Raw genomic sequence first — 25,711 nt, forward strand, 5'->3', positions numbered from 1 at the left:
CAAATTTTGTGTAAGTTAGAACGTATATTTCCTCCAGGGTTCTTTGACTCAATGGAACATTTGCCTGTGCACCTACCATATGAAACAAAGATCGCTGGACCTGTACAATATCGATGGATGTATCCTTTTGAAAGGTAAATGTGAAATTTTATGACAAAATTATGACAAGCATGTTATACTTGGTAATTCTAATATGATGGTACATTCATTTATTATCTATTAAGGTACCTTGGAACTCTTAAAAGGATGATTGGAAATAAAGCTAGTGTTGAGGGTTCTATTTGTGAAGCATACTTGATGACAGAGTCAACACTATTATTTTCTCATTATTTTGAACCTCATGTTATGACACGTAATCATAATGTGGACCGTAATGATGATGGTGGTATTACGGAGGATCTTGAAGGGAATCTATCAATATTCACCCATCCAGGTCGACTATGGGGAGAGACAAGAAAAAGAAATTTATCACTTGATGAAATCAAGGCCGCTCAAACTTACATATTACTAAATTGTGAAGAGGTTGAGCCATTTCTGAGGTAGTATTTAAAATTTATTTTCACCTAATATTAGAAACATATTAATATATTATGACTTTCTATTTAACTTTTTTTGTATTAATGAAGTATGTACGTGCAACGTTTGCAAGAAGAATCTCCCAATTTATCACAGTGTCAGATAGATGAGAGCCTTGAGGCATATTTTTCTATATGGTTTAAGGAATACGTAAGTCTCCAACGATCATTAACTTTGATATAGTAATGTAACCTAAATTGTCTTGTGAATTTAACTAAGTCTTTTTTTAAATAGGTCCGATGCAATCATATAGAGAATAAATTCTTGCGTAGCCTTGCTCATGGACCATTAATAGGCGCTACATGTCATTCAATGTATTTTGTTAATGGATACAAGTTTCATACAGAATGTTATGGTAGCGCTAGATCAACAATGAACAGTGGAGTTTGTATCTCAGATCCAAATTTTGGTGATTACTATGGATGGATAAAAGAGATTATACAAGTGGAATACCGTGAAGAACCTTTAAAGCAAACTGTCTTATTCAAGTGTGAATGGTTTGACCCAACTATAGATGTTGGTGTGAAGAAGCATAATCAATACAAATTGATTGATGTTAACCAACGTCGTCGGTATAAAAAGTATGAACCTTTTATTCTTGCAATGCAAGCAACACAAGTGTGTTATGTCCCATATCCTAGCAACAAAAAGGACAAGATTGATTGGCTAGCCGTATTGAAGGTTAAACCTCGTAATGTTGTGGAATTACCTGATGAGGAAGTGGCACCAACTCCAGAACTGAATGTTCCATTTCAAGTCAATGAAGTTGAAGTCCATGAGATAGATATGAATGTTTCTGTTGATGAAGAAATACTCTTACATGATTTAAATGGGGGTGTACTTGAAATGGAAGAACCCATTGATGGGTTACATCCAAAGTATCATGAAATCCCTGGAGAATCTACAGAGGAGGAGTATGAAACTGAGGAGGAGTATGAATTTGAAGAAACTGAGGAGAATGAGGAAGAATTTGAAGAAGATTTAGATAGTGACTAGTTCTTAATAACAATATGTTATTGTATCTTCAATATTTTTTGAGTGTAGTAATTTTTCATAATATTATTATTTCCTTAGTTTATGTTTTTTTAATGTAATAATATTTGAATGACTTTTTCTTCTATTCGATATGATTAAGAATTTTTTTTTGTTTATTCAACTTGAGATTTCTATTTTTTGATGTTGCCTTTTGTTTTATAGATTTTCCTTAAAATTTGGAGTTCAGCTGGTTATTCTCAACTATTGTGACTTCTTCCTCTTCTCTTCGACTGTTGCAACTGGTAAGGTAAGTTTTTGATAACTTTTTCTTTTTTGTTTTCTGTACTATTACGTATTCAGCTTCACTATCGTGGGATGAGTTACTCTTTCTTCTCATGTTCTTTTCTACTTTCTTCACTTCTTAGACGTGCTGTAGTAGCTGCAATGATATCTGTTAATATTGTTTTTTCAGTTGCATTTATTTAGTTGATTATAGTTTTCCTCCCCCTATTTTGACTTTATATGTCTGAAATTTTACTTCGAAAAGACTGTTTAGTCATCTGTTTAAAATCTGCAGGAGATTCTAGCTCTAATTTTTAGTATGTCATATGCATGAAATTTAGTAACATTTGGGCATACTGATGAACTTTATTTAAAAATAATTGATCTTTTACAAGTGTTGATCTTACAATACTTACATATTTTGAAGATATGGCTCGAGGCAGAGGTCGAGGTAGTGCAGGTCGTGTAGAAAAATCCTCAGGTCGCGGTAATTCTGCTATTCCTCCAAAAATGCCTATTGTTCCTATTCCCACAACAGTTAGTCCTCAACAAGGTGGTACAAGTTCTAATATAGGTGGGCTTGATCGTACAAACCAAGTTCAAATACTAGGACCTAGCAGTACACCACCCGTTCAAATGCCAAATCACAATAATATTCCAACCGATGTTGAATCATCTCCTATTACACCTAATGAAAGTAATCAAATAGGAGAGGGTGCATCTACTCAAAGCAGCACAATTGATGAAGGTGAGTCCAATAATCGTGGGCAGCGGAGAACAGTTATTACTCTTACTCCTACAGGGTTAGTCCATGCTTATAGTATCATTAGTATATATATTTTTAATAAGATACATATGTATTTAAATAATGTCAAATTTATATAGATTGGAGCCTTTTTCGACATGCTCTACTTTCATAGCTAAGTCTTTCAAAAATGAACTTGATCCCAATGGAATCAATTGGAAAGGTGTCTCGCAACCTGTAAAAGATTTTTATTTTGGAGAATTCAAGGTATGTTATTTCATTATAATTGAGTTTAAGAAAGTGATAAACTTTTTCTAGATATGATATTAATGTTATTACTTTACAAACTAATTTCAGAAGGAATTCTATTGGGACTCTTCAACTAATGAAAATGCAGTGAAAAGACAATGGGAGATTAAGGCATCACTACGATATAGCGATTTTATTTCCAGAATAAAAAAGAACGGAACTAATCCCGGATATGTAACTGATATTGTGTGGGAAAATTGGATGAGGCTTTGGCAAGCTCCTGAGAATGTTGCGAAGTCAGAAACAAATAAAAAAAATCGTCGTGGAGGAAGAGAAGCTGCTATCGGAACTCATACAAGTGGATCTATCTCTATTGGGGAGCATCGTAAGAAACTTGTAAGTATATATTTCACGCTATATATATTCTTCGACAAAATACATTTTCCTTATCTTCTAGTCATTACTAAAAGTCTATAGTACACAAATAGTAGAAGTGCCTCTTTTTTTTTGTTCAATTATGTTTTGGGACTGTTGTTGCAGTGCATCTGTTTTGGTGCAACATACAATTGTTGTTGATGACACTTTCGATTTTTAAACTCTTAATTGTATTCTTTCTGATAGTAAATTTGGACATAAGGCGAACAAAATCAAATAGATAAATTGACATATACTTTTGCCTATTGTATAGTGTGATGAATGTCTTTAGCTAGAACTGTATGTTGGCTGGAAAAACTTAAAAATGAAAGCCCCACATTATAATAGTTGGTTAGAGAAAATAAAAAGTTACAGGGAAAAATGTATAGCTTTGAACTTTACATGTAAAAGCTTTGCCTGAATGTGTACAAAGATGTGAACTCTACCAAGATGGCATAAGAAAATGGAGATATATTCTGCCTGGATATTTGGCTAGCGCTAGCACGTAATATAGTAAAATTAAGAGAGAGTAGGATGTACATAGACTTTATTTATACCTTTGTGAGATAAGAGATTGTTTCCGATAAATTCTCGGCTTAAAGAAAAATATCCAACACATGAGTATAGGTACATATTAATTGTTCCAAAAAATTTCACCAGTACTACCTCTACAAGCTTATAATAGTTAGTTGCCTTAGAATCTATTTTTTATTGTAAGAGCCTTAATGGGTCTTGCTTATAGAAGAAGGGAGCTTAATATTTTAGATTGTCTTGTGACATTGCATGCAATAGATTGAATATGAATAACTTCTTATTATAGAACTTGATTTTTGAATCTGAATCTGAATCTTTTTCTTTGTCACCAAGTACTATTCTGGACAGTTTTTGGCTCGTTGTCACCGATTTTTGAATCTGAAACTTGCATAAGAAAGTTATGAAAGATATCTCAATTCTTACAAATGTTGGTTCCTTCATCTTTAGAGGCACGATTTGAATTGTTAGCATTATTTCTGCCATAGGGGCGACCTCAATTGTGGGTTCCTCACTGAAATTAAATAGACTTTTTGTGTTTATTGAAATACTTTACCTAATTATATCATATTGTTCATAACATAACTGGGGCAATTTATTTTTTTTGGGTAGGCTATTGAAAAGGGTCGAGACCCAACACCAAGTGAGCTCCATTTGCACGTCCACACACATGATCACGATGGAAAATCTTTTGTTGATGAGCGAGCACGAATTGTTCATGTAAGTAGAATTTATAAAATTATCGACTTTTGACATTCATATTCTTTTTATTTGGAGAAACTTATAGTTAGTATTCTTTATTATAATTTTAATGTCTCTACTTATTGCAGGAAAGATATGAAGAAATATTACGTGAGAAAATTGAGTCTGAATCTGATATTGATCAACGTGACGCATATTATCAAGCTGCAGGTGGAGAAAAGAAGAGAAGAATATATGGTCTTGGAACTCAAGCAAAAAGTTACTATGGACCAAATCTTTGTATCTCTTCTCAATCTGATGCTTCATCATCAATACCACCATCTGTTTCTCAATCTGCACCGATGGAAAATATGGATGAGTTCGTGAAGAAATTGATTCCTACATTGACTGATCACATGATTCCTATATTACTTGAGCGCATACAAGGTGTAACTTCTTTACCATCACATCAATCAGCCGATACTCCTATTGGTGACGCATCATCAGCAACACCTATGGTGCCTAATAAGGTTGTTTCAGATGATGACCATATTTCTTCTCCCTAGCATTAGTTTTTCTTATCTGATTTTTGTTAAAGGAAAACAAATTATGCAGTAACAATTACGAGTTCTAAACATTAGTAATTGCTAGATGTTTGATACTTGGTGTAGATGTTTTGGACTTAATATTAGATGAATATATGTTTTGGTGCACGGGTTATATATGAAGTAACATTTATGTTATATGAATATTTGTTATTATTAGGATGTTTAATAATTTACATTTTCTATATATTATAAATAAATAAATAAAATGAATAGAAAGAATTATACCTACGACAAATTTAACGATGGAAATTGCGACGAATTTTGGGAATAGTTAAAGAATTAAAATTGGTGACGGATTGCGACAAATATTAATTGGTTGCCAAAAGTTTGCGACGGATTAGCGATAAATTATTTTCGTCGTAAAATTATAGGACGACGAATTCATTTATGTAATTTGCAATGAAATATATAAATCTAGCGACAAAACTTTCCGTCGCTACCATTTTACTACGGATATCATATGTCGCTAAATCGTCGCTAATCTTGCTACGGAATCAATTTTGCCGTTGCAAAGGGGTTAGCTACAAGCAAAATTATAACGGTCAACATTTCATCGCTAATCCATCGCAAATATAGTTTAGCGACGGATATATGTCTATTGGCGACGGATTTATCCGTTGCTAAGCACTGTTTTTTTAGTAGTGGGAGAGGATGGAGAGCATAGCGGTCGGTGATGGTGCTGGTGCGGGGCGGCTTAGGGTTTCTGGATTTGTGGAGGTTAGAGAAGGAGGAAAGAAAATGGTGAGGGTGTACGATGAAGATGGATGTTGGTGGGGGAGATCGTATTTGTGGTCTCGCTGGCAAGAGGAGCGGCAATAGCAACGACTTTTTCCGGCAGTTGGGCCATTTCACGATGAAAATGGAAGATGATGTGAGGAGATCCAAACTTTTAATTTAAAATAATAAATTAAAATTTAATTTGTCAAAATTGCATAAAAACTTTATGATTTTTCTTTTGTCAAAAAAGAAATTATTATAAAAATAAAAAATGATGTGGCAAATTTTATCTGACATGGCGTGTGACATCAGCGCGATTGAGAATCACGATGAGTTGAAAGGGTTCAATAGGTTGAGTTTAGATGAATTCAGGGATCCAGGTGACAAAGAGGTAAGTAGAAGAATTCACAATACAAACGCATACAAGTACATAGGTCCACCAGATTATTTTGCCAATTAAATATAGAGAAAATTATGGAACTAACTAAAATTATCAATTTATTTATTAAAAACAGTTAAAGTTTAAAAAATTATGAAAAAGAACAATATTTTATGTTCATAGCAAATTAAATGTTTATAACTATCATCTTAAAATATATCATATTTTTACTCCCACCAACCTCACTTTTCTTTGTTTAAAAAATATTCATTTTTTCTCTCTATACATTCCCGCTTACTTTTATTTTTGTTCTTCCTTCTCTCTCCTTTCAGATTCTTTTCACCTTTTTTTTTTTCAAAATGAAAAAAAGTCATACAAAGGATTTACATCAGAATCTCATTGATTTAGGTAATCTAATTTGAATATGTATTTATTGAGATTTTATCGATATTTTTGGAGATTTCGTTTGGAGAAAAATTCTGAAATCTAAGCTCCATAAGGTTGACAATGATGGAAATGAGAAAAATCCCGAATTAGGTTTTGTCCAGGTAAAAAAAAAAAGGGGTCCGTAAACGTGGGCAGTACGCAGATCGCTCAAGCCCGAAAACGCGGGAACAGTGCCACGATCGTTGAATATTGTTCACCCGCGACCTCGTTAAGATCCTCCCATGAACGCGGTCCCCTTGCACCAGACACCAGAAAACAAAAAAGCCACAAGTCCAAGTCTCCTATTGAACCCTCAAAAATCATTCGGAATCTGGTAAAAATAAACTGGACATGCTACCCCACTAAAATTGACATTCCGGACTCAACAAAATTGCCAGATTTCCAAAAAGAGATTAAATAACAGAAATACCCTCCCAGACCACTCTTAAGACTTAAAATTCAACTTCTAGCCCAAACACTCGAAACTCAACCTAAGGCCTCAAAAACCTTACCAACCACCTAACTAGCTCTAAATCGACTTTCCGAACGTGATGAAACTGACGAAATTCCCATCCGATGCTCGGAGCTCAAAATATTGACCAAAATCAACCATACCAAGAATTCTCAACCCAAAAGGGTCAAATCACCAAAAACACCCCCGATTCCTCAGGAACCACACCAACCATTACCGAAACACAAACTAAGCATGAAAACACTAAGGAGAAGGGCAAAAATGTCATTTCACCATTAAAAGCAAATTCACAAAAAATGAAATATTACATTTCCTTCTTTCAATTTTACAAAAACTTTTCTTGTACTAGGAATGATAATTGATGATAAGAACCTCTATATAAGCATCTCCCATATACAAAGGCTTCATCAAAGAATTCGAATGCTACAAAGAAAAGTTGTTAAATTGTGTTTAACTACTTTAAAATTCATCAAGCAATTTGTAGTTTTCATCACTCAAATTTGCACTTCTGTAATATATAATTCATACTCATTGTATAAAAATAAAATTGTAAGCTATTTGACTTTTTCGAAACTATAAATGGGGAACTGTAACATAGCAAAGATTTGCAAACAAATTCATTTTGCATTACTATAGTTATTGTTCTTTACAAAAAAATAATAATTCAACTTTAGATTTTACCTTGAAACTGTGGATAGAAGTACAAAAATTCAAGCCACATTTTTTTGGTTGATCCAACTAATTAAACAGAATATGGGCTGAACATTTTTGTCCAAAATTGTCAAAGTTCTTTATAAAGCAATATTGTACAATATCTTTAAAGTGCCACTAATTTGAAGTATCAAAAATACCCTTAAGAGCTATAAAAGACATGTTGACGATCAACTATCTACTTGTAGACTCTTATTATTTATCATTTTATCCGGGAGAAAATAAAATATAAAAAACAAATTAAATATGTCAAATGTAATTGCTATTTTATTTTTATTTTTTTCTTTGAATTTTGAATTTCTTGGGTACGAATTACTACTTAGTAGAAGAGTCTACAAGCAGGCATGTCTTCGTCTACATGCCTACTTGTATGACAAGGGCATTTTCGTAACTTCCTACTTTTTCTTTCCTTAAGCCTTGTATCCTCTTGTTTTAAGATTGTACCCTTTTTTTATTGGACCCAAAAACCAATCAATATTTATCTAATGGCTTATATTCCTATCAAAAGATTATTCTTCTCTTGAATTGTATGGGCCCAATCATTGGCTCACTTTATAATGTTGGCTCTTTATTCATTTTTTCATTTAAACATTTGTAAATATAGTATTTTCATTACTATTTAGTATTTTCTTTGTATTAAATTTATTTCTCTTATTCTTTTTGTTGGTTATAGATTTAAGAATAATATAAATAATACTATAAATCACAATAATTAACAACATAAATATTTAAAAGTTATATAAAAAAAATTCGATTGACTCTTGACATTCTATTGGTACTACATAAAATTGGCTAGATGATAAACATATATTATTTGAAATTGACGTAAAAATATTATAGATCACAATAATTAATAATTTAAAAAAAATTAAAATACATATAAAAAAATCACTTGACTCCAAAAAATCTATCAATGTCACATAACTTTGGACATGAAAAGTAACATATATTATTTGAAAATTACGTTAAAAAGGTATTATAAATTACAATAATTAATAATTTAATATATTTAAAAGACAAAAAAAAGTTAATTTTTGAAATTCTATATATACCACATATATTAAAACAAAGAGAATAATATATACTAGTATTTTAAAATTATGTAAAAAAAGTACTATAAATTACAATAATTAACAACTTAAAATAGGCCTTAAAATATTTTTAAAATTATATAAATTTTTTGATAAATCTCAAATTTCATGATATCACATAAATTGAGACAAAAAATTTAGTAATATATATTGGGCTCCGTGCTGACACAGGGTCCTGTATGTAGTCTATATAATAATATTGTACAATATCTTTAAAATGCTAATAATTCAAAATATCAAAACTACTAGCATATGCTTGTAGACTATAAGGGTGTGTTTGGTATGAAGGAAAATGTTTTCCTGGAAAACAAGTTGATTTTTGACTTATTTTCTCATGTTTGGTTGGTGAGTAGAAAATTTTTTAGTGTTTGATTTATGAATGAATTTTTTTTTTTTTGAGAAATATCTTTTATTTTTACTAGGGTAGAAATTTTTTTTTGAAATTGAAAATATTTTTTAAAAACAAACTTCAATTTTTTTTGGGGGTGGGGTGGGGGGGGATTGGTAGGGGGTGGGTTGAGGGTAGGGGTGAAAAATTGAAATTTTCAAGTTGAAAATATTTTTTAAAAATAAACTTAAATTTTTTTTGGGGGGATGGGGGCTGGTAGGGGGTGGGTGGGGGGGTCGAGGGTAGGGGTGAAAAAATGAAATTTTGAAATTGAAAATATTTTTAAAAAACAAACTTAAATTTTTTTTTTGGGGGTGGGAGGTGGTGGGCTGGTAGGGGGGCTGGGTAGGAGGTGGGGGGGCGAGGGTTAAGGTAGGGTGAAAAAATGAAATTTTGAAATTGAATTTTTTTTTTTCAAAACAAACTTAAATTATTTTTTTTGGGGTAGGGGTGGCGAGTAAGGGGTGGGTGGGTTGGGGGGGGGGCAGGCCGGGGAGGCGTGGGTGATCGAGGATCGGGATAAAAAAATAAAAAATTGATGTTGAAAATATTTTTTAAAAACAATAAAAAATTGATAGGGAGGGGGCGAGGGTAGTGGGTGGGGTAAAAAATAAAAAATTGAAATTAGAAATATCTTTTAAAAATAATTTTTAATATTTTTTTGGGAGGGGGTGGGGGTAGGGGTAGGGGTGAGGGTGGGTAAAAAAATTGAATCTAAAAACAAGCTTTAAATTATTATTTTTTTTGGGGCGGGGGGGTTGGTTGGGGGCTGGTTTGAGGGTAGGGACAAAATAAATTGATTTTTTCAACAAAAAAGTAATTGTAGTTTGAAGTTGGAAGAAAGTTTTGGAAAATGTTTTCTTTAAGTTTTGAAGGGAAGTTTTTTTAAAAAAAAATTGAGGAAAATGAGTTGATTTTCCAAAACATTTAACCCAACCAAACATGAGAAAATTGAAAAACATTTTCCGGAAAATGTTTTCCTTCATACCAAACACACCCTAAGTGTAGTAATATCTTGAACAAATAGTTGAACTTGAAAGGATTATTTTGGACAACCTCCACCACTAGTGGCGGATCCAGCATTTTCATTAAGGGGATTCGGAAAAAAAGAGAGCAGTGCTTGAGATTTGAGGTTTGAACCCCTCAACCACTAAACCAACCTCTAATCTTATATTCAGAAGGTTCAAAATCAATATATAAACATAAAATTTCTTAAAAATACCTTAAATATATAACGTAATTTTTTGCCGAGGGGGTTCGGGTGAACCCCCTCGACAGACTCTAGGTCCGCCCCAATCCACCACAAACGCGGGCAGTACGCAACGAATAAGGCTCATTGAATCGCTTAAGCCCGAAAATGCAGGAATAGTGTCGTTAGTGTGTTAAGATCCTCCTATGAATGCGGTCCCCTTGCACCAGACACCAGAAAACAAAAAAAGCCACAAGTCCAAGTCTCCTATCGAATTCTCGAAAATCGTTCGGACTCTGGTAAAAATAAATTGGACATGCTACCCCACTAAAATTGACATTTCGGACTCAACGAAATCGCCAGATTTTCGAAAAGAGATTAAATAACAGAAATACCCTCCCACTAGACCACTCTAAGACTTAAAATTCAAGTTCTAGCCCAAACACCCAAAACTCAACCCAAGGTCTCAGAAACCTTACCAACCACCTAACTAGCTCAAAATCGACGTTCCGAACGTGATGAAACTGACTAAATTCCCATCCAATGCTCGAAGTTTGAAATATTGACCAAAATCAACCATACCAAGAATTCTCAACCCAAAAGGGTCAAATCACCAAAAACACCTCTGATTCCTCGGGGACCACACCAACCATTCCCGAAATACAAACTAAGCATGAAAATGCTAAGGAGAAGGGCAAAATGGTCATTTCACCATTAAAAGCAAATTCACAAGAAATGAAATATTACATTTCCTTCTTTCAATTTTACTAAAACTTTTCTTGTACTAGGAATGAGAATTGATGATAAGAACCACTATATAAGCATCTCCCATATACAAAGGCTTCATCAAAGAATTTGAATGCTACAAAGAAAAGTTGCTGGGAAAAGGCATAGGTTTCCCCTTTAACTTGTACCGAAAGTCAGTTACACGCTTAAACTATTATATATGTCGACCTATTACACACCTCTTCTATTTAAGCTGACATGTCAAAATAATAATAATTAAAAAAAAATCATGTGCGTCAGATAGTTATTAAAATAAAAAAAATAATTAAAAATAAAATATTTCTTACACCCCCACCCCCATCTCTTCTTCTTCACACCCCACCCTCCTCATCTTCTTCACACTCCATTAAGCTTAAAATAAACCAATAACAAGAGAAGCAGCCAAGTAACAATTACTTCAAATAGGAGTAAAATTTTGGTAGGTTTCAATTGCTGGAGCTTCGACGGATATTTTTGAGTGAATTGAGTGATCGATTGAAAATGGGGATAAAATTATTTTTCGATTATCTCGATTTTTTAAGAAACCTCCAAGAAGAACATGGAAAAAAAACAAAGAATATATGCCTAGATTTGAAAAATATTTACAATTACAAGCCACAATAAATAACAATGGAGGCTCATTTTCCATTGCCAATCAATGGAAAACTGAAGCAACTTCTTGTGGATACATTTTGGAATGGAAGAATTCTTCAACTCCACAACTAAACTCCAGATTGCAGGCAATTTTTTTCGTGGCCATTGCTAAAAGTTTCTTCTTTACCATTTTGCGATGAAGAAGACATAATTATTAGAGAACTTTAATAATTTATTAGGAATGAATTAGTGTAAAATATAATTTATAAAATAAAACTTAAGTAATAAAGAAAAGAAAGTAAAAATGATATAAAAAATATATAATTTCTGACATGGCGCTGATGTAGCGCTGATGTGGCAACGAGTGTAATACACCACATATTCTGAGAGTGGTGTTACATATATCAGGTTGATATTAAATTTACTTTTAAATAATAAATGTGTGTAATAGATCGTTATGATAGTTGAAACGTGTAATTGACTTTTCGTTACAAATTTAGAGGGGAATCCATGCCTTTTCCCAAAAATTGTTAAAGTGTGTTTAACTCCTTTAAAATTCATCAAGCAATTTGTTGTTGTCATCACTCAAATTTGCAGTTCTGTAATATATAATTCATACTCATTGTATAAAAATAAATTGTAGGCCAATAAAATTGTAAGACATTTGATTTTTTCGAAACTATAAATGGGGAACTGTAACATAGCAAAGATTTGCAAACAAATTCATTTTGCATTACTATAGTTATTGTTCTTTACAAAAAAAAACAATTCAACTTTTGATTTTACCTTGAAACTGTGGATAGAAGTACTAAAATTCAAGCCACATTTTTTTGGTTGATCCAACTAATTAAACAGAATATGGGCTGATCAACTTTTTTGTCCAAAATTGTCAAAGTTCTTTATAAAGCAATATTGTACAATATCTTTAAAGTGCCACTAATTTAAAGTATCAAAATACCCTTAAGAGCTATAAAGACATGTTGACTATCAACTATTTACTTGTAGACTCTTATTATTTATCATTTTATCCGGGAGAAAATAAAAAATAAAAAAACAAATTAAATATGTCATATGTAATTGCTATTTTTTAAATTTTTTCTTTGAATTTTGATTTTTTTTTGTTACGAATAGTAGTAGTAGTACGTAATTTATTGGTCCACTAGTTATTCAAGAAAAATCCAAACAAATACAAGGACCCATAGAAGTAATAAAATTTAATTGTAACTTTTTTGGCTGATCCAACTAATAAATAGAATATGGACTGAACTTTTTGTTGATCAAAATTATCAACATAAATCTATATAATAATATTGCAAGATATTTTTAAAAGGGAAAAAGGACAAATATATCCCTAAACTATCTAAATGGTATGCAGATACCCTCCGTTATACTTTTGGGACATTGATGTCTCTGCCGTTCAAAAACTAGAGCATATATACCTTTATACTAACGGACATACACGTGTCATAATTTTATTCACCGATCCGACATTTATTAAATATGGGATCGACGGATAAAATTGTGCCACGTGTCCTATTTAGTCTTCCGTTAGAGTGAAGGGCATATATGCTCTAGTTTTTGGACGGCAAATGCACCAATGTCTCAAAAGTATGACGGGGTATCTGCATACCATTTACGATAGTTCAGAGGTATATTTATCCTTTTTCCCTTTTAAAAATGCCAATAATTCAAAATATCAAAACTACTAGCAACTTGTAGACTCTGACTGTATTAATATCTTGAACAAATGGTTGAACTTGAAAGGATCATTTTGGACAACCTCCACCACAAATCTAACAAGAGATAAGATTAGTTTGGTTTATGTGCACATCAACTATCTACACAAGTCAATATTACTCCTTTCTCCATCTTTTTTTTTTTTTTCATTTTAATTTGGTATTTTTAAAGAAATAATAAATAAATTAATAATTTAATCATATTATTTTTATTATTATAAATTATTTAAATATTGAGGAATGCATAGAATTTAATAATAAAAATAAAATAAAAATAAGATAAGAAATCATCTTTTGATTTTTAAATTGCATAAATAAAAGTAAGATATTTATTTTTACTATAAAAGACAAATAAAACTAGACGAACGAAATGTACATAATTTTATTTCCAAGTATATCACATGTCTTTAAATTAGGTCGTCACAGCAGGCAGTGGCGGAGCCAGAATTTTCAATAAGAGGGTTTAAAATCTGAAGAAGTGAATACACGAACTAGTCGAAGGGGGTTCAACATCTATTATATATATATACCTAATTTTTTTTTTAATCATGTATATATAGTAATATTTTCCGCTGAAGGGGGTTCGGATGAACCCCTAAGAATATGTTGGCTCCGCCCCTGACAGCAGGTGGAACGTTGTTGGGATATATAGACCTCTAATTACCACTTATTCATTTTAGATCATGGGTATGGACATGAAGCAAATGTTAGTGCCAAATGTGAATCTGAATTCTGGTCATGAAATGCCTGTTATAGGGATGGGAACAGGACCTGCCTTACCACAACATGATGAATTAGTGTCAACACTCATAGATGCCATTGAAATTGGTTATCGTCACTTTGACACAGCCGCTGTCTATGGCTCTGAGGAAGCACTTGGCCAAGCAGTGGTGGAAGCGATACAACGCGGACTCATTAAGAGTCGTGAACAAGTGTTTATTACGTCTAAATTATGGTGCACGGAAACTCATCGTGACCTTGTTCTTCCTGCCTTGAAAAGAACTCTTGGGTACGTAAATACTTTTGTTTTTTTTTTCTTGTGCTTGGTTGAAAATCAATGGTCTATTTGTGATATACTCCCCTTGTTCTAATTTTTAAGTGTTTTTAACTTTTTTTTTTATTTGTTTTAAAAAAGTGTTTATATATACTCCCTCCGTTTCACAAAGAATGACCTCATTTCCTTTTTAGTCAGTTTCAAAAAGAATGACCTTTTTTTTTGTAACATTTTAATTTTAATTTTCCACGTGACATGTTTAAGGCCACAAGATTAAAGGGCAATTTTGTACATTTGACATAACTTTAATTTAGGACCACAGATTCAAAAGTCTTCTTTATTTTCTTAAATTTCGTATCAAGTCAAACTAGATCATTCTTTGTGAAACGGAGGGAGTAGTAAGTTTTTTAGTTTAATAAGTTTAAGTAGGGTGTCGAACTGATTTATGTTATTTTTTAAATAAAATTGTGGACTTTTTTTTAAGTGTATAACCGTTCCGAACAATTGGGATGGTCTTTTTAATTTATGAAAAAAATTAAAAAAAATTCGAACCAAACCGAATAACCTTACATGTATGCAAATATATTTTATGTATTAACAATATGTTAAATTTAAAATGTAGATATATTTTATAACATTTTTCAAATATAATATAACTCCAGGCCTCTGGTGACTAGACGACTTTGAGTCTTTGCTCTTTAATTAACCTTTACTTAATGGGATAATTGTACATAATGACAAACTTTTAATGTAAAATAAATACAGTAGCTACCGTTTCATTTATTTCCTTTAAGGAGCAAACTCTCTGTAAGTTTGCTATTAATGGCCCCACCGATTTGTATAAGTAAAAAAAAAGGTTGACGTTATTCTCTTCCTTTTATACAATATCTTCTTCTCGTTTATATCTCTTCTTTCCTTCAATTTCTCCCAAATTTTCTCCCCAAAATTAGTTTGAAATTTCAAATCTCCACCAGCACGTTCTCAATCGGTTTCAAAATCCCTTCAAAAATTTTAGGCACCGCCAAAACTTATCTCAATCGATTAGTTTAAATTTTTGTCTATTTTTTTTCAGTTTTTTCAAGCTATTTTTCACATCAGTTCATAATCCATACAGAGTTTTCCTTCAAACAATGGATGCCCAATCTCCATTTAAAAGATTCACAAGAGGTATACCCTTGCATGTCGAAAATAGTGTTGAACGCCCATCTTTTTCCTTGGGTTTAACTCAGGATTTTGGGGAGGTTTCAGGTTCAATGTCCAAATCCAACACAATGTAAGAGATCAAATCCAAATTGAAAAATAACCCAATCAGATTGGAGGGAATGAGTGCAAAATCGAAGCAATCCAACATCAAAATTGTGGAGGGAGGTAAGAAAGATCAGTCTGCTGCTGGGTCAAGTAAAAAAAGGAAACAAAAAACAACTAATTATACAGAAGAGGATGCAAAAAGAAAGGAAGTTGTTGTTTCTAGCTTATTGGAGCATGATGAGGTATTTGTATAATCATTATTTTTGTATATGTTACGATTTTATATTTTTCTTATATTTTCTGTGTTGATTCATGTCTTATAACTGTTTGTTTATACAGTTTTATATAGTCACTATGTTAATATCCAAAGTTAAGTGTATAAAGTAGAACTATTTAACTATACATACAAGGTAAACAATTATACATTTGAAATTGGTTGTATAATGTATAATATATATACAGTATAAACATTTATACAGTTTTGTGCATTGTTTTATGTATAAGTTTTTTTCATTTATATAAGGATCCTATTTGTATAATCTTCCTTTAGACATATACAATTGCACAAACTTATACACATACATAAATGGTTTGTATTTCACTATATATACAATGTAAACAATTATGCATTTGAATTTATTTGTATAAGTATAATATCAATAGTTATTGTATTCGTAGCGGTACAACAATTTATCTATATATACAATATAAACATTTATACAGTTGAAATTAGTTTGTATAATGTATTTTTTCTTTATAAAACTTGTATATGTTATTTTCATTTAAAAGCTATTTCATACATTTTGATATCTGTACTTGTGTCTTAATTATGTATATGTGTGTATTTTTAGTAAAATTATATATGCATTTTTTCAGGCTGTTAAGTTTTTAGAAAAAAGATAACCAACACGCATACCTCACATGCAGTGTTACACAAATATTGAAGTAATGAAAGTATTAGCTACAAAGCTTACTAGTTCACAGTATAAATAATTTTATGGAACAACATGTTTTGCCCAATTATCTAGTATTCGTAGGTGTCATGTTCAAGCACAACTGATTAGGTGCATGTTTTTGAGAGAAATTGAGGGTATCTCAAAAGATGCAATCCTGATACATGTGAATGGCACCACTTTGCGATTCACCATTCGTGACTTTGCTATAATATCTGGGTTAAAATGTTCAGACAATGAGGAGGATTTTGTCTTTAATACCGAAGAACCAAACAAAATTATTCTTCAATATTTTGGAGTCGAAAAAGCCATCACCAAGAGTCAGTTGGTTGAAAAGTTTGATAATAAGGTTTGGGGGATAATGATGATGATGCGGTGAAATTTGCTATATTGCTCTATATACATTCATTCATCCTTTCCGAAGAACCAACCAGTACTGTTATTGATAGGAAAGACTTTGATTTGGTTGAATCAGGCAGATACATTGACTACCCATGGGGTAAAAAGGCTTTTGACCTGCTGATTCTGCATTTGCACACTAAGATCAAACACGATGGGAAGTATTTCAGGTTGTATGATTTCCCACTTGCTTTGCAAGTGTGGTTTTATGAATGTTGTTCGAATTTTGATGAGGAAATTGTTGTTAAGGTATCTCATCACATCCCTAGAACAGTACTAAATTTCTGGTTTTTTTTTTAATATGCAAATGACATGCATAACAACCTTTACTGTTTTGAACTTCAAGTTTTGAACTTTCAGTTTTTTGATTGTAATATACTCATTTGATCGATTAAGTCTTTTACTTACTTGTTTTTGTTAATTTCATTATATATGCAGTTTAACACTTTAATAATTATGCAAACTAAATTATACAATGTATATTTATACATTAACTGTATAAATCTATGTGTATCTTTTATGTTGTGTATATGTATACACTTATTGTTGTGTCAAGTAAAAAAAAGGAAAGATAAAACTTACATTTATACATATCACAATGATAAACTGAAGTTGTTGTTTGTGGGTCATTGGACTGAATAATCATGTTTTATATTGAGTGTATAAATACACATTTGTTAGGATTATACAATTTGTTCATAAAGTTTAATTATACAAATCAACTTGTACAATGTTTGTTTATACACTAACATTATAAATCTAAGAGTACATTTATGTTGAATATATACATCTACATTGTTAGGCTTATAGGATGTTCATAAAGTATAAGTATACAAACCACTTAACTAACAACATATATTTACAGATTAACTGTATAAATGTCGAAAGTTTATACAATCTTTAATTCCCTTAATTCATTATGAATATACATTTTCTGTTTCAAAAAGGGAAAATCAATATAACTAATACAAATAGAATACAATGTTCAATATCCAGCTTATACAAATATAATAAAATGTTCAATTTACCTTATACATATAGAATTTCTTTATATGATGTACAATATATACACCAACGATAATTCATATTATATACAAGAGCATGAATACAAAATGAAGATAAAAAAGATCACATTTAATAGGACATAACAATTTTATTCCATCATCAACATTCCAACTCATACAGTTTAAACACAGAACCAGTTTAGAATAACATTCAAGTATCTATAAAATCGAATTTTACACTCAAATATAATCGAAAGAGCTTATTAAATTTCTTGGGGTCTGTTTCTACATGAACGCCTATTGTGACCTGCAACTCCACATGTGCTACACGTATGTTTCCCTTTGAGACCAATCAATTCACGTTTTGTTTTTGAACGAGGTTTATTTTTTGGCCTTCCTAGAGGTCTTTTGAATTTTGGAGGCCGGACTTCATCATACATTATGTATTCAGGTATCACCCATTCTGCTACATCAGGCAATGGATAAATTGGTATCTCATAAATCTTCAAAACCGTCTTTGGTTTATACAAATCCGAGCAATATCCATCAGCCACTAGACTTTTTCGCTTTAGTACAGCCCAAGCATGTTCACATGGTATTTCTTCGTATTGAAACTTTCCACAACTGCATGTTTTATTCTTTAAACATAACACAAAACTCCTACCATCATCAGTCACATTGTATATATATTCAGTTGACGGCACAACCTGTTTCATACAAATAAATTTATTTATATGTATAAGTCTATGCAATTGTATATATATTCTATCTGTGTTCATAATTGATTAATTAACACTACATATACATAAAACATACCCTCATTCGTGTGCTCATTGCTTCATTTTCGATCAGTATCTTCTGAAATTTTCCAATCAACGGACTAAATGTGCAGGTTGCCTCGTGTTTGTTGTCATGATTCCATCTCCCAAACATCGGTCTAACCTCTTCTAGAAAATTAAAAATTGATAATTCACGTGCAGACACTAATGCAACATTTATACTCTCTGCAATGTTAGACGTCATAGCCCATCCCCGATGAGTTTCTGCATGACACCTTGACCACTTATCATATCCAGCTAGCTACAAATACTCTTTGATACCTACATCAACCTTTTCTACAGTATCCATCAACCTATCAAACTCAACTTTACTGCAAGTCTTTGTCATAGTATAAAACACAGGACTTAGCTCATTTGATGCCTTCCTAAATTTTTTCTCTACATTACACCACAAGTGCCATATACAAGCATAATGTGGCACGTTTTTATACACTTTTGTGACTGCCTTTATGATGCTATCATTTCTATCGGAGACTACACACATATTACTCCTTTCCCCACAAGCCTCCCTTAGTTGTACAAAAAACCAAGACCAAGCTGCGTCATTTTCTGAATCAATGATACCATAGGCCAGTGGGAAAATATGTCTTACATTTTTATTTACATACAAATTAACATAAAATAAAAAATATACATTCAAAAACACAATGAAACATACCTGCTCCGTCCATTGTGCTTGCAGCCACAAATGTTCCATTATACGGTCCTCTTAGGTGACTTCCATCAACAACTATGACAGGTCTGCAATGATCAAAGCCTTGTATACAATTATTCAATGCAACAAAAAGATACAAGAATTCATTTTTGTCTGTTTTCTTTAGACGTATATGCGAGCCTGGATATGTAATATCCATCATATACAAGTATGCTGGAAGTTTGCTGTAAGATGCAACTGTGGTGCCCCTCAATGAAATCAGAGCCTTTTCTTTAGCCCTCCAAGCCAATGAGTAATTTACATCAACTCCCAAATATATCTTTACATCACTCAGAATATCATAAGGTGTATATTTTCTCTTGTGATCAACAAACTTAGGCTTAACGATCCCACCAATCAACTTGCTTGTTGCACGTTTTTGTGAATACACTTTATCCTTCAAAGGACAAGTATGATTTGTATTAAATGCTCGGATCCTAAACATTCCAGACTTGCTGATATTTGATGCTTTCATCAACCACTCACATTCATCATAAATACATTCCAGCGTATAATTACATCAACAAATACAACACAACATATCATTATACAAATAACTAAAACACCATATACACTAATGTATTTGTTGTATAAACTAGTTACCTGATTGCATTTGACCTCACAGTTCTATAATGAAATCTATTTTCAATTGCATAATTTTCCATCACAGATTTCAAAGTGGCTTTGTTCTTATACACTTGGTCAATCTCCACGTACTTATTACAAGGATCTGAAATGACTCCATCGCAGCTCCCTGACCCCAAGACACAAAACGGCTCTACCAATTCACCAATTGACAGATGCATAGTCTCAAAATCAGCAATACCATCATTACAAATTGATGTAACCATATCATTCTCCTGATTAGAACTTTCACACAGTTCAGTGATATTGCTACTATTATCCATTTTGCTTATACAAATTGGATACTTGTTGAAGTCATCTGCAGACTTTTTAAGCATGGCGTTTTGCTTTCTTTAACCCTATACTCAATTTTCAGCTTAATCAAATTTGTATCAACACCGAGTTGCATTGCAATAACATTATACAACTCCTTATACGATGAACTTTCTTTAAAAATCACCCCCTCAATTGTATAGTCAACGTAACAATTGTCATTGTCCCATCTACCGGAATGCATAACCAAAATAGCTAATGAAGCCATTTTCAAAATTTCTGTATAAAAAAAAAGTTATATATACATATACATTTATACTATTAAGAATTTCAACAACAAACATAACGTATATTTATACAAATTCTAGCAACTTCAGTTATTCACATATATACATATTCCAATTACATACGTACTCATAGAAATGTTTATATACACATTCTGCATATACATTTCTATATAAACAATTATATACACAAATTATAACTTTATACACAATTATACAATTTCATACAAGTGCAGTGTTATGATGAAGATAACTGTATAAAACATACGCATAATAGTTTCATATATGTATTATACATATCTTACTGAATCATATCTGAAAACCTATACGTATAAACTCTAAGCAAATATACAAATCCGAACACAAATATTACTGTGAAATGAGCGAATCTCCGATCACAAATTCAAAATAATCAACAAGTTCATCCAGAAAATTTCCAGATCACAAATTTTTGTAGATTATAAATTAACTATACAAATCATAAGTGTTAAACTCTATTTCGAACAAAATATACACCTCTCAATATACATTCAACTTAAATTGATGATAGTTAAAAAGGAAATCTGATTTTGAATACATGTTGAACACCATCTTCGACCTAAAAAAGCAAAATCAGAGTATGTTTTTGTCATGAAATTACCTCCTATTGCTATCTCTACAGTCCAATGATCTCGATTGTTTGTGTAGTACCGTCAATTGCTTGATCAATTTTCTGAATTGAGTTACAATGGAGTTCTTACTGTTGAAGACGACGAAGAAGGAAGGGAATTCTAATGGAACAGAACATGCGTGACTTCAGTGATTTTTTTCCTTTTTTTCTAACCGAAATTAACGCCCTTTTCTTTTTTAAACTATCAAAATGTATAAATAAATAAAAAATGACAAGCGAATATACAAAAAGAAAAGTCCATAGCAAACTATAATTTTGCTACGGACTGCAATTTTACAAAGTTTGCTATAGCATACAATTAGCAATATTTTATTTGCTATATGTAAAATTTTCTCTTACTTAATTAGGTTAAAAAATAAAAGATATTGTAATAGATACTCTATCAAACAATACAACAAAACCTATCCAAACACTCCTATTAAATATTTAAGATCAAGCAATACGGCAATAAGATTTTACATTCTTGTCTTTTTGGTGAAGAATTAAAGTGTCTCTTTAAGAACATATTTGTGAAAGAAATATATTAATAGTAGTATATTTTGAGGTGATATTTTAAGAGTAAAAAAAAAACCGAAAATTAATCGAACCGTACCAATAACGAAGAGATGCCGATATGATTGGGATGATTTTAAGAAGTCTAATTTTGGTTATATATTATAAAATACCCAAAAATTGGGATGATAGAATTTTAAAAAAATAACTGACCGAACCGTACCATTGACACCCCTAAGTTTAAGATTATGAGATTTAAAACCGCTACAAAATCAACAATTCCATAAGCTTACATCTTTAATATAAAATGAGCAAAATTTAAAAGACTATCTTTATTTTTAAAACTAGTGAATTTATCCGCACTACGCGGAATCTAAAAAGTATCATATAATTTATAAGAAAAATATTTAATTGAGATAGAAGAGATAATATTTAAAAAGTAGTACTTTTCGTGAGTAGTTTGTGTGTAGTCAATAAATAGTAAAAGAACTTTAGAACAACAATTAGTTTTTATCAAGCTTTTTCAAAGTGTTTAATTTCAGCAAGTTACTAATTATACTAATAAATTTACCTGAATTTATCCATATTACTTATATTACTCTTCATCTATCACAACCTGCAAATTAAAGTAAATGAAGAGTTCAATGGTAGGAAATTATTATGAACAATGAAAGTTAATAAGTTTTAAAAATATTTTAAATAATTAATGAAAAAAGAAGAAGCTAAACGTTATAAAACAACACATTTAACGGCCAGGAGAAGCAATCTAGCGTGAGGAGGTGAAGAGTTTCCACTTCCCATCAATTAATAACACGGAATATGTAGTACACACAAAGTGCTCACCCGAAGGGCATAGATTGTGGCAAAGATTATAGCAATTACGGATTATTCTGGGGTTCCAAAAAAAACACGAAATATGTAAAGGATGAAAAGAGAGAGGAATCAAAGCAATCCCCTCTCACTGATACATCTCTATCTGCCTCTCGGATACATCCCTCTCCTCTCTAGTACATCCTTTTCCCTCTCGGATACATTCCTCTCCTATCACTACAACAAATTCGATTATCAGGGACAAATAATTTCATCATTTATAAATCATATTTTGTCACTAAAAATCTTGTGAGACGAAAAATAATTCGTCACTAAATGTGTGTCTCTAAAATTATACAAAGACGATTTAGTGCTTCGTCGCTAAAAGTATTATATTAACTACAAAAAGAAAAATCGTCCCCAAATGCTTAAACATTTGTGAAAAAGTCATTTGTCGTAAAAAGTATATTTTTTTGTAGATAATAGTATGTTTGTCACTAAAAAAGTTATTACTACCGACAACATTATATCGTCGCTAGTTATTTTACTTCAATCAGTGACGATATTAATTGTCTCTAAAGTTATATGCCTTTCGTTGTTGAACAAAATCTAATTTCGTCACTAATGACTATATTTTATATACCAAAAATTATTTTGTTATTAAATGTATTAATTAGGGACAATTTTATTAATAATTAACGAAAGGACTCTGTCTATTTCTTATAAAGCACTTAGATTATTCTTTTTGTAAGTTGTCACTTGTAATTATGAACAATTGTAGCAAAAAAAAATTATATTTAGCTATGAATTTTTTTCGTAGCAAATAGTTGAATCATTCATTACAAATTTTAAATCGTCGCTATTTAACACCTTATATATTTTGTGACAATTTTTTTGTTGTCACTAAATCACAGATTGATTAGAGACAATAAAAACTTTGTCACCAATTATTTATAATATTAGTGACGAAAATAAATATCATAATTAAAGCTAAATTCTTATAGCTATAACTTATAATATTTAACTACGAATTCTAATTTGTCGATATTGTAACAACATATTTTTTTAGATGAAATTTTTTTGGGTAAAAAAATCAATAAATTTTAAGACAAAATAATTTGTCATGAATTAGATACATTATTAGTGACGAAATAATGTGTCACCGATAACTTTAAATTCGTGAGTAACACTACTTAACAAATTGCGCCAATTAATTTTTTGGTGGGAAACTTTAGTAGACGAAACTTTGCTACAGATTTTTATGTTTCGTTACTAAAAGTATGTGTCTCATATATTTAAGCATGAAAAGTAAATTTTGTCACTAAAAGTGAACAATTAGTGACGAATTTGATGTCATAGCTAATAATTTCGTAGCTATATATCATATTTATTGTAGTGCTAGCTCCTTGCTCATATACCCATCTTAATGCCACCTATAAATATTTGTAACATAGGCTAATTAGATAAAGTCAATATATTGTGTAAAGATTTTCTTGGAATTAATCTCAATGTGTGAGTATATATGACCAAATAATAAGGAGAAAAGTATTGAACACTTCTAAACTTTGCACAAATTATTAGTTTCATTCCAGAATTATTGACAGTCTTAAAAATATCCCTCTACTTGATTAACTAAACTCATATACACCCCAAATCTGTTATATGACATAGCAAGTAGTCTCAAACTCTTCTAGTAGCACACGACTCTTAATAAAATGCCAAGAGAAGTGTTGATAACACCTCGAAACTTTGCGAGAATTTAGGGATGTATTTCACTCATGCTGTAAGATCGGGAATGTATTAAAATTTAGTTAATCAAGTAAAAAGATATTTTTAAAGCTATCAATAATATAATTCGGAAATGAAACTAATAATTTATGCCAAATTTTAGAATGTTATCAATGCATTTACACCTGAGCAACGCTCTTGTGTTTGTGAATGGCAATATCTTTAAGGACAGGGCCGGGCTCTCCATAACAGAATGGGTGCCCCAAGGAGTTATCCCATTAGCTCCAAGTGGAGACCATGCACTCACATGTATTCCTTTTTCCTTGCAATACTCTAACATCTTCTCTTGCCTCCATGCAACATGCATTTCCACCTGTAAAATATTAGGAGTATTCAATTTATGTGACCTGTTTTTCTTTTTATTCGATTTCAAAAATATGGATTCTAGTTATTCTTTACTAGCAATTCTTTAATTTCAAATTTTCACATAATATTCTTAATCATATAAATTAAACAAATTAAAACGAATAAAGTATTATCACCTAGTGATTTATAACTAAGGGCGTGTTTGATATGGAGGAAAAATATTCTTCAAAAAGTATTTTTAAATTTCATGTTTTCGAAAAAATGACTTTCCTACTGAGTCAACTTATATATTAATGCATGTTTTAAGATAATATTTTCGGTTTATTTACCAAACACAAAAAGTAAGTAGAAGAATAAACTTATTTACCTGGTTAACTGCAGGAGGAATGGTAGCATAGTGTAGGATTTGAGAGAGCTTAGTGCATGTAAAGTTGGAGACACCAATAGACTTGGCCAGACCTAACCTACAACACTCTTCCATGGCTTCCCATGTCCCTCTCATGTCAAATGGAATTATATCCTCTTTGTCAGTCCTTACTTCATTATCATTACTATTAACCTTCTTCTTCAATGTCACTGGCAAATGTATTAGGTATAAATCCAAGTAATCCATATTCAGCCTCCTACAAATTACAATTAATAGGATTAAGATTCATTGACTTATAATTAATTACATCATGTACTTATCTGTCGAGTTTCATCAAAAACAATAATTAAGTTTCAACTTCAAACAAGTAGGTTTAGATGTAATATATGAATCACTATCCATATCAGTCTATATTGTACTAGGAGCGACAAAATAAG

General features: G+C 31.3%; 4 protein-coding genes across 5 annotated transcripts in view; 1 reads left to right on the plus strand and 3 right to left on the minus strand.

The window, feature by feature from the left end:
- Window positions 1-25,525, minus strand: part of LOC125830450 (methylecgonone reductase-like) — a 160,614-nt gene extending 135,089 nt beyond the window's left edge. For both annotated transcript variants that reach the window (XM_049509647.1, XM_049509648.1), the window contains exons 1-3: window positions 25,275-25,525; window positions 24,727-24,914; window positions 24,212-24,246 (exon numbers count right to left, since the gene is read on the minus strand). In XM_049509647.1, the coding sequence (XP_049365604.1) occupies window positions 24,237-24,246; window positions 24,727-24,914; window positions 25,275-25,520 (444 nt within the window). In that variant the 5' untranslated portion in view covers window positions 25,521-25,525 and the 3' untranslated portion in view covers window positions 24,212-24,236. The remainder of the gene's footprint in view (window positions 1-24,211; window positions 24,247-24,726; window positions 24,915-25,274) is intronic.
- On the plus strand, window positions 2,263-5,880 carry LOC125830343 (uncharacterized). Its single transcript, XM_049509533.1, has 6 exons — window positions 2,263-2,636; window positions 2,719-2,845; window positions 2,936-3,223; window positions 4,385-4,492; window positions 4,603-4,983; window positions 5,704-5,880. Exons 1-6 carry the CDS (start codon window positions 2,263-2,265, stop codon window positions 5,878-5,880), a joined length of 1,455 nt encoding a protein of 484 aa, XP_049365490.1.
- LOC125830436 (uncharacterized) lies at window positions 18,391-19,150 on the minus strand. Its single transcript, XM_049509632.1, has 2 exons — window positions 18,944-19,150; window positions 18,391-18,834 (listed from the first exon to the last, which is right to left on the minus strand). Exons 1-2 carry the CDS (start codon window positions 19,148-19,150, stop codon window positions 18,391-18,393), a joined length of 651 nt encoding a protein of 216 aa, XP_049365589.1.
- Window positions 19,208-20,135, minus strand: LOC125830344 (uncharacterized). The gene is made up of 2 exons (XM_049509534.1): window positions 19,625-20,135; window positions 19,208-19,440 (listed from the first exon to the last, which is right to left on the minus strand). The coding sequence occupies exons 1-2, from the start codon at window positions 20,133-20,135 to the stop codon at window positions 19,208-19,210; spliced, it is 744 nt and encodes a 247-aa protein (XP_049365491.1).
- Window positions 25,526-25,711: the final 186 nt, after the last annotated feature.

This window comes from Solanum verrucosum, unplaced genomic scaffold (genome assembly GCF_900185275.1).
Source record: "Solanum verrucosum unplaced genomic scaffold, falcon-dt-bn FXZP01000228.1, whole genome shotgun sequence".
Taxonomy (NCBI): domain Eukaryota; kingdom Viridiplantae; phylum Streptophyta; class Magnoliopsida; order Solanales; family Solanaceae; genus Solanum; species Solanum verrucosum.